Genomic DNA, 10,432 nt, shown 5'->3' with positions numbered 1-10,432 from the left:
GTCCCAGGTTAAAGAAAGTGTTTAGTTGCATGGAAAGAAAGACCCTGAGTCTGTGAAGACCATAAAATAACTTGTGCTGTTTGAAGTCCAGGGAAGTTGTCGTGCTGGTTTGTGGCTACAGGTTGTTGTGAAACTACTGATCAGATTTTGCGGAATGGCAAACCTCTTCTGCAGGAGAAGTAATAAGAAAGAGAGGTGGTTTTATTGGCCTGGTGACCTCATTGGTCCTGAGGCACACAGTGACAAATAATGGTTGAAAGTTGGGTCCAGGGGTAGGTTTCACAGCTAGGTGTGAATAAGTAAAGGACCCTGGGAGACTGAGTTCTGGACATGTGGTCAGGCTTTGGATACACATGTAGGCCCATCCATTGATCACCAAGAGTATGTCCCAACACATCAGTTGTGAACAGCCAAGCCGAAACCTTATCCAAACCCTTAACCATGACCAGTTCATGCCTAACTCTAAAAGGTTCACATTTTAACTCTAACCATAGCCAGGACCTCAGAAATGACTTTTTGCTTCATTAGAACTGGGCTTTCGTCCCGATCAGATCTACTGGTCCTGGCAAGGTCAGTGTTGATACTGGAAATAAGTATAAAAAAATATGTATACACAGACACACACACACACACACACACACACACACACACACACACACACACACACACACACACACACACACACACACACACACACACACACACACACACACACACACACACACACACACACACATAGGGTGGCTTGGGGTGTCTGATGATCTGAAGAAGTGAGAAGTATCTGTGGAATCTTGGCAGCGTCCGGATTCGGCCCAGTGCCGTGAAATCCTCGTTCCGCAGGGGCTGCTCTTTGTGGCCAGCTCTGGGTTCTCAGAGTGGCATTCTTCTCATTGTACAGGTCACCGAGACAGAGGCGGCTGGCCTGAAAAGAGCCTCGATGGGGGGAAACAATGGCTTAAGGCAGCTCATAAATGTCTCCTGTTCAGCTTCGGCCCATTGGCTCTCTGCCTCCCTGCCAAGCAGGGCCCTGTCAGACCAGCCCCTCGCTCTAACAGCTTAATTAGCAGAAAGAACAACAATGTCCAAACCTGTTTTGACTGAAATAAAAACAAGGACAGACCCGAAGCTGTTCACTCCACCTCTCATTGTCCCAGTGCAGCCTGAGATTTCAGAGCTCTGTTCTGTTCAGCTTACTACAAATAAAACAACATTCCTACACTGTTCCATGAGGAGCATGACGACCGGCTGATCTGAGTTCTCAGCTCTGATCATGACGGTTTAAAAAGGAGGATTCTGATTTATTACTGTGCTCTTATGTTAATTTTAATTATATCTTCCTTTCACACTGTGTGTTTGTTAGTTCATAAATTTTTTCTTTGAATTTACAACTCTTAACAACCAGAAATGCAGAACAATGGATACTCCATATTCCTATGTGGGGTGAATCCTTAATCGAAAGCTGTCCGGCTGAAGGCTTTGCTCCAAACTCAATATGATTTTCATTTTTCATGATAATGGTGATGATGATAATGCAGTTTGCATTGTGATGCTAATGCTAGTTCCTGGCGTCACCACACTGGTAGTTTTGAACCTTCTTTACGCCTTCGATGTCTGACTGACCTATGGGTCGTGTCCGTCTGACTGAAAGACTGTCTCTCTTTCAGTTTGTCCTCCTACTTACATGTTTCTGTCAATCATTTGGATTGAGTTGATTTTTTGGTCTCCAGCATCTTCTAAACTTCCCTTTTCCGTACCTGTATACATGCTTGATGCTTGTCCCATATCATTCACGCACCATATCTTTGTCCTTCTTTGGTAAACGTGGCCCTCTGGCACCTCTTCATACCTCCACTTTTTTTTTTTTATCTGCTCTTCCCATTAATCTCCCTGTCTGTATGTGCCCTATCATTCCATATCCCGGCTGTCACTCTGTGCTTGGTCCCTTTTATCTGCGGTTCACATCAAACACTGGCACCAGATTGATTCTCATGTGAACAAGGCTGCAGTAGGGGGCCAGGGACCTCTTCCCCGGGCTTTATAACTCCTTCCCATCCCGTTCACAGCTTCTTTGGGCCCCCTGGCCCATCACACAACACACAACACACAACACACAACACACAACACACAACACACCCACACAAAACACACACTCTGTCCACTTCCTGATGCCCTTGCAAAACATACTTTTACTTGCCATGTCAGAGGCAAAAACAACCCATATCAACAGTTTGCCTTTATATGTTATTAAGCAGAAAATCTATGGTGTTTCAGATGGGCTGTGTAGTACTAGACATGACATTTGTCCTGTACAACCCTCAATGCACAATGAGGGTTGTAAACAAGTCAGACACTAAATGAAAATAAGTCGAATACCAAAATGGTGCTTTATCTATATGGGTTGATCTCTTGTCTCCAACTTAACATGTTCCAGAGCAGGTTAGCCGATCAGCATTAGCTACATGGCGATTTACTGCGATAAAAAGTGAACGAGCTTCGTAGGACTGAGTTAAACCTGAAAGACCTCTATAAACGCTCACTCCAATAACTCAATCAGGGAGCAGTTAAGCTGTGTTAATATTGAAACAAGTCGTACATGCATAAACGTGCAAATTTACCTTGAGGCTGCACACGTATGATTGGAGGATCTCGGAGGAATTCCTGGTGTCTTGGCTAAGACTTTAGATGAGCTTTGACGATTCATTTCATCAAGTCATGGATGACAAAGGTAGGTTCAGAGAGATTTGTTTTTTAAATGAACAGTACCTGGTTCACAAAATGTTTCTGTATTCATTCTGTGTAGGATCACATTCCTTTATACTCATCTTGCTGCAGAAACATCCTTAACATTTGCAAATGTACGTTTCGGTTAAGGCAGAGGGTTTCTACCAGGGGATATGAAATTGCAAAAATTCAAAGCCAGTTTTTTCATGATGTTTGTCTAGGTTATTACCTCATAATGTGATAAATATGTTTATGAATCTTATATTTGTGTAAGGGTGATAGCATGTGAAGTGACTTTTCCCACTGGCAAGCCGACACAGTCAGTCACATCCACTGAGTTCTGTTCTCCTTCTTCTCTCATTCTGGTGGCTGAGTTGAGTTCTTGTTAAAGTATCTGAATTGTCGCAGCACTTGTGCTCCTGAGGCGGTCAGTGTGCTTCCACAGTGACGGCGAGCCTCGTCTCGCTCTATCAATAGCTTTTGCTAAAACTTGTGTCAAATGATTTTTTCTCAAAGATTGTTTCTGACATTTTGAGTAGTTGTGTTCACATCGATTATATGTTCAAGTGTTTGTTTCTGAAAATTTTGCTTTAATTAGTTATTTGGTGCAATGAAATTAAGATGAAAAGTCACGTTTGAGATAAAGAATCCGTGCTGTCAGTCTAAAAACATTTAATTGGATAAGAGAACAACAGAAACACCAGATATACTTGCTTGAATGTTAAATCAATAGCAGGGACATTATGTGCAGCTGCCATCTAAGAGCATTATGTGCAGCTGCCATCTACTGCAAAGTATGAGGTGTCAGCAGGTTATAACTTTGTATGACTGAAAGTCGCAGGTAGCTTTGATATCTTTGATGACGCAGCTTAAAATCAAGTGACTTAAGACAAATGCTTCATGAATCTCTTTCCTTTGTTTAATTTGAGGATCCATGGATTCTCTGGACTTAGTGAGCCCTTACCTGTTCACGTACAAAAAGAGGAACTTTCTGGTTCAGGACAAATTGCGACCCAACGACCTCGACACTCTCCAGCATTTTGAGCTCCGTCCAACTGATGTCCTCCTCATCACTTACCCCAAGTCAGGTAGAACATCTAACCTACGACCAGGAAGTGAACAAACTTATGCTAAAGATTCAAAATCCTATGAAAGCATGGTAACAGAAACCTTTCTCAAGTAGGTGCTACCTGGGCTCATTTGGGTCAATCTGTATGTTCCTACATATTTTACATATGTTACTCTGCAGGCACAGTTTGGATGCAACAGATCACTGTCCAGATCATGGATGAGGCCCACCCGGAACAGGCAGAAGATGCCAGCAACAGGAGCCGAGTTCCTTGGTTGGAGGAAAGAACTGCAGATGACCTGAACCGAGAAAGGCCAGATCCTCGGATCTTTGGCACACATCTCCCCCCTGACATGTTGCCCCTCGCAGTGAAAGACAAGCAAATCAAGGTAATATGCACTTTGCTGTATTCATGAACTGAGTTAATTTCATATACTCTTGACATTCCTGTGTGAACAAATTGACAAAGAAAAGCTTATGTCTGTTGAACTGTGAAAATAACATTGAAGCCAAGACTGTATTTATATTTTTTGGCAATAGGCTGTTTATGTCTGGAGGAACCCGAAGGATATCCTGGTGTCCCTCTATCACTTTGCTCATAGTTGGGTTTTACTGGAAACGCCAAAGAGCTTTGAGGATTTCTTCCAGCAGTTCCTGGATGGTAAAGGTAGGTTCACAGCAACTAGTTATCTAGTTAGTAACTCCACAAACGTCTGTCTGTATGTGGAAAGCATATCTGGCAAACCATTCATCTCACGTGCATTATCTTCCTTTATTCAGGTGTATTTGTACACTCGGTGGGAAAAGACGAAGCTCAATTCAGTCAACTTGCTGCGGAAACATTAAAAAAAATGTATTAATGAATCTTGATTTAAAAGGTTGATAGTATGTATTTATGAAACAGCCTAGAATAGCAGCAAGTTTCACTGACTTCTACAGTTTTTTCTCTTAGCTCTGACATATGATTTTCTTCAACAGTTTACATGGGAGCATGGTTTGATCATGTGAGCGAGTATTCTGCAGCACGGAACCAACTGAACATCCATTTTGTGCAGTACGAGAACCTGTTGAAGGTTGGTGACGTTGTTTTATCTATTGCAGCAACTAATAGTCAACAAAGAAGCATTTATTAAAGTTTATAAAAGTCCTTATCATGCACGTGTTTGTCAGAAAGATTTTGACAGATTTATAGCTCTTGAATGATTCCTGCAGATTTTGGATTTAGGACATTCTGTTTTATAAATGCAGCAAAATAATAACATGGAATTATTCTCAAACATCTGCAACTAACAGGACCTCAGAGGGGAAGTTGTGAAGCTTTGTTCTTTCCTTGGAAAAGACTTGACGGACGAAGCCATCGATCGTGTTGTGGAGAGGTCCACCTTCAAAAACATGAAGACCAACCCCAATGCAAACTATAAGGATTTACTCGAAAAAGAACGCTACAAGAAGGAAACCATGCGTAAAGGTTTGTTTCCACAGTGATGTTGCATTGCTTAAACACTTTATTTACATTGTATACACCGAGAAAACATGCAGTCTAATTGTTTTATATGAACAGGGGTGGCGGGCGACTGGAAGAATCACTTGACAGTGGCCCAGAATCAGCGTTTTGACGAAGTCTTCAAAGAAAAGATGAAGAACCTTCCTCTGACCTGCATCTGGGAGATGAGTCAGTAGCTGCTCCATTTCTGCTGTCACTGAAACGTTCAAGTTTATCGCACAAAGTCGTTCAGTGAACATAACCATTACATACACATGGTCATTGTGGTGATTTTACACCTCTTGTCTAGCCAGGACTTTGATGAGCTGTCAATAAATCCACCGGAAACAAGAGTTGTTGTGACTCGTTTCTTCAATTGGACGGTCAACCATGAAGTTCAGCTCTGGGACAGTCTTGTGCCTCACTGCGCCAGTATTGTCAATTTATTGACTGCGTGAAGACGTACAGCCCACATAACTTATTTTTTTAACAGCGAGGCCCTTTGAGAGCGTCCGTGGCTGAACCATATTTAACCTTTCTGTGTCAGACCACCCGCCAGTGGCTGGGCCTCTAGTGGCCCATTCACCACCTCAGTTGCACCGACAAGCTAGCTGAATATGATATAGAGCCGGGCCGCAGACAAACCACTCGATTTATTCCCCACAAAACCCAAACATCTTTTGAAGATGCGTTGTGCGCTGCCTGACAAAGGCTCTGCCGGCCACAATGTCACAGCAGCAGTATAAATAACCTTCAGTTTGAGGTGGTGGGGTTTTTATGTAGAGAACATGCAGTGACTGATCTTCCCATGATAAAAAAAGAAGCACTTTTCCCAGGTTATGTTGCACACAGGGGGTCGGGCTGAGTGAACTGGGGGAAGCAGGAGCTCTATCCCTGATTTTATATAATTTCTTGTTTGTTTTAAGAGCTGTGATACAAAATCACAAATTATAAACATGTGTAGAATTCATGTCACATCAATTGTGGGTATTCTATAACAGATAATAACTGCATCACAAAGAATAACTATTATAAGTGTCTAGTCTAGTTATAAGTTCAAATAGATAGAGTCAGAGTCCGACCATAGATTAACATTCAGAGTAAGATCTGGAAAAGATATACTAACAAGAGAGAACATACAGGACTCATGATGGAGGAAGTAAAATCACAGGAATCAATAATATCAAAGTCTTCATTTCAACCTTTCGTCCAGAGCAGCATCGCACCTGTAGACGAAGAAGTCAAGTCAGATTTATTCATAAAGCACATTAAAAACAGTTGAACTTAAGTGCCTTTTAATCAAGGTTAAGGAAACACAAGTTGCAAACAGTGCAAGAGAAAAACATTGGAAAAGATAAAGAAAATAAAATAAGCTTTATTCTTAAAGCACCTTTCAAAACACAGCTACAAAGGGCTTCACAAGTTTAGAATGAAACATTAAAAAGCAAACAGTAAGACACAATTTGAAGCTCACACAGCATAAGAGCACAGATACAGAAATAAAAATGTTAAAAGTAAAAACAAGATCAAATAAAACATTATAATCTGATTTGAATGCTTTTTAATTTTCTATGACACAGGGGGGCTTTTAAGACAATTAATTGCATTTTAACACTACAGATGAAGATGAGAGGTTTGACACTACTTTTTATTTTACTTTCTACTTTACTTTCATAACACAGTCCAACTCCAACTGTCAAGTGCGTTTAAACAAACATAAAACGTACATATATATATATATATTGACCATCAGTACTGAGTTTCAGAATCGGTTCAGCTCCACGAGGCTCCAGCAATAAAACGCAGGCCCAAGTTTTGCTGCAATGCAACATCGTGCAAAATGTCAAATGCACGTAAGTGCACCTCCCTCGTGGATTACTTTGCAGAGTGAAAATCTGTGGGCGGTGCTAAAACTTCAAACACATTAATCTATTACAAACTGGACTTCATGGTCCCACCGGTGCCTTCAACAACACCCCCCCAGCGGCGCAGCCACCTGTGCGGCTTTGATGCAGGACTGTTTTGGATGCTCCTGTCCTCACAGTGAAGCACTCCGGTTCCTGAGTGTGCAGCTGCCACCATTAGCACCACAGCTAAGAAGGCACAAAAGTTAAACATTGCAACTTTGCAGTGGTGGAGTCGGTGCACCACGTACCACACGGCTCTTTCCACAGATGTGCTAATTTAGGTTGGTGGGTATATGCAGAGTCAATTCCGGTTTTCCCTCTGGTGCGGCATGTTCGATGGAAACTGAGGCGCTCTCTCACCTTGCTGTCATGTGTCAGGCGTCATGTTTACATAACTGCTGATAAAAACAGCTTTGACCCTTGGTGAATGCTGATTGAATCAAATTGCAGATAAAAGCTGTGTGTTTACTTTTGATGTTTGTTCGTAATTTGAGTGGGAAATAGGTTTAATTTGCTGCTGATTAATGCATTAAGCCGCAGAGGTACAAGCTCTTCATAAAAGAATCAGATCATTGTTGATTTTACTCTTTTTTTGGTACAACAACAAGAAGAAATAGAATATATTGGCAGACCTCTCCTTTAAATGTTGGCACAGAGAAAAGAAGTGTGTCATCGGTGATCCACGGCCCTTGTGATCCAATTTTCCAGTTGGGTCTTAATTCATCAGTCGGCCTCTGCCTCTGTCCGTTTTCACCCTCTGAATCCTTCTTCATCACTGTGTTGCCTTGTCACGACCTTTGACCCTCAGCGCTCCCAGATGAGCAGGGGTCTGCTGGACAATCCCAGTGGGTTAATAATTACTCTGAGTTCACAGTGAAGGAAGCCTGACCCCAGGCACGGCACAGCAAGGCGTGAGCGGCCCACGGTACCGCTGATAAATGAACGACAGATACCGCAGCTTCCCCCCCGTTTGTGTGTGTTTAAAAAGAAAAGCATGGAGAGCAGCATACCTTCAAAGTGTTCCCGTCAGTGGGAGTGTTGTTTGAAGAGAAGGCACTTTGTGAAGTACTTTAAAGATATTACCTCTGTGCAGCTACGTGTTCTATCGGCCTCCCAGAGAACGAGACTGACTTACTGGTATTCAGAGGTAAAATGCTACTTGATTAGTTACCAGGGTGCATGTGAAGCCTCTTCTTCACTGGTCACAAAACCCACTAACAACCACTAACTTGCTTTATTCTGCAATTTGAATGGATGCATTCGGCATTCATTCAAATGACTCTGCAGTAGACACAGGTTTGTACAGGATATGGCTCAGAAGGAAGGGGCTTATTTCTTCTGCTTTATTTTGGCAGTCTAGATGCTGACGCTGCATTTTTTTTGTAATGCGATGTCGTGACGTGCGTTGAACATCCGGGTGTTGCCGTGGAAATAGCCATGAACGTTTGGGTTCTCACATCTTGGGAACAACGTGCAACTGTGATTTTTTTTTTGATGCGTATGAGCAAAATGAAACCCTGCAATGGCAAGACAGCGAGAAGAAGTTTGTGGTACACACAAAAACAAAAACAGGAAGGAAAACTCCTCTACAGGGAAAGGAAGTTTACCTGTGCTCTGCTTCCTTTTCATCTTTAGTAGCACAAGCTACCAGCAATATTGAGGTGGAATGTTTCCTCCTGTGTTAGTCAATGCATATGAAAACTTTCACCATTTCATTTCTTTTTATTTCCTCTTGTGCATGACAATTTAATCTTTCCGAAAAAGATTATGAATTTGAAAGAGATTATGAAATAGATTTAGTGCTTTTTCAATCATGGCCAACGGAAAAACAAGTTTAGACACAAAGAAAAGACAGAAAATAGAAGTAAATAAGACAAAAATAATGACAGCCATCAACAGAATAATGAGACAGAATTGGGCTGAATTAAAAACAAGATTAAAAAGGATTAAATTAGATGTAAGATCAGCGATAGTGACAAGACCTAATGTGTAATATGAGACTGTAACAACAGGGGAATGTGGCTGTGGATTTTTTTTCCAACAGAACTCACCCTGGTAAGGAAATTGGGCTGAGGATTTAAATTTCCTTTGGTGCTTTGTGTTATTTTTTTTTTTTAAGGCAGAGACGATACAGCAGAGACATAAAGAGATAAAGTACAACAGAGACAAGAGAGAAAGTCCAGCAGAGAGAAAATGACAGAGCGATGCAGGAGCAGCGAGACAGAGGCCGCGGCTTTTCTCAGAGATGAACATTAATAATACGAGCCGCCACAATAGAAGCACTGAGATCAGAGAGATCACCTCCATTGTGCCGCCATCTCCTACTGACACCCAACGCTCTGGTGAAGGGAGAATAAGAAGAATAGAGGAGCATAACCTGGCCGCTCACCATGCCCCTCTTTTTAAGATACATAATGGCCTCTGGTCCTCTGCTATGGCTTTTAAGTGCATGTTGTGATGTGCAGAGACGCAGAGGTAAATGTGTCAGCCCGACGTCCGTGCTGACTTATGGTGGGATTTCGGTTCTTGTGATCGCCGCGGAGTTGAAACACATCGTCAAGTCTTTCCCTGCAGCGTCAGGGAGTTTATTTTTACTGGTGTATTTAGTTTTGCAGTCACCTCCGCCAAGGAATTGATGTTTTCTCCCCTGTGCATTTTTTTGTTGTGACAATTTTTCCCCCCATATATTTTATTGAGAAAAATTGAAAGAAATTCAAGGGAGTTTTCCCTGTGATTAGCATTCTGAGTGTTGTGGATAATTGATATGCATGTTCAACTAAACTGTAATTAACAATACAAATAATAAGACTTAGAATGGCACTCAGTAGAGAGTCCCTGACATTCTGTCAAGCTGCAACAAATTTTCACACTCTCATATTTATCAGTTCCCTAAATTGTTAAAAAAAAAAAAAAATCAAGATCCATGAAATATTCCCTGTAAAAACTGTGAAAATAGAAAAAAGTGATAAAAAAAAAATCCCTTATCCGCCTCAACCAAAATTGAATGGGTTATTTCTTGAACCACGTTCCATCCTTCCACCAAATCAATTGTTTTGTGTAATCTTACTCACAAAAAACACACAAACCAACAAAAAAACGTATTTAGGGTGAAAACATGATTTTTTTTTTTTACTTGACTTGAATCTCTCTTTAAATGTGAAGGACTCAACTGTTTTACGTATAATATGTCTTGTATGAAACATAATCTGCCAAATATACATAATAACTGTAGCTTTAACGAAGCAGAGACTA

General features: G+C 41.4%; 1 protein-coding gene across 1 annotated transcript; it reads left to right on the top strand.

Annotated features, from left to right (window-relative positions):
* The first annotated feature begins 3,655 nt into the window (after positions 1–3,655).
* On the top strand, positions 3,656–5,470 carry LOC118119372 (amine sulfotransferase-like). The gene is made up of 6 exons (XM_047342452.1): positions 3,656–3,809; positions 3,971–4,179; positions 4,331–4,457; positions 4,769–4,863; positions 5,084–5,258; positions 5,352–5,470. The coding sequence occupies exons 1-6, from the start codon at positions 3,656–3,658 to the stop codon at positions 5,468–5,470; spliced, it is 879 nt and encodes a 292-aa protein (XP_047198408.1).
* The last annotated feature ends 4,962 nt before the right edge of the window (positions 5,471–10,432 follow it).

The sequence above is a fragment of the Hippoglossus stenolepis genome, chromosome 12 (assembly GCF_022539355.2).
Source record: "Hippoglossus stenolepis isolate QCI-W04-F060 chromosome 12, HSTE1.2, whole genome shotgun sequence".
NCBI lineage: Eukaryota > Metazoa > Chordata > Actinopteri > Pleuronectiformes > Pleuronectidae > Hippoglossus > Hippoglossus stenolepis.
This window is presented reverse-complemented; position numbering and strand designations above follow the sequence as displayed.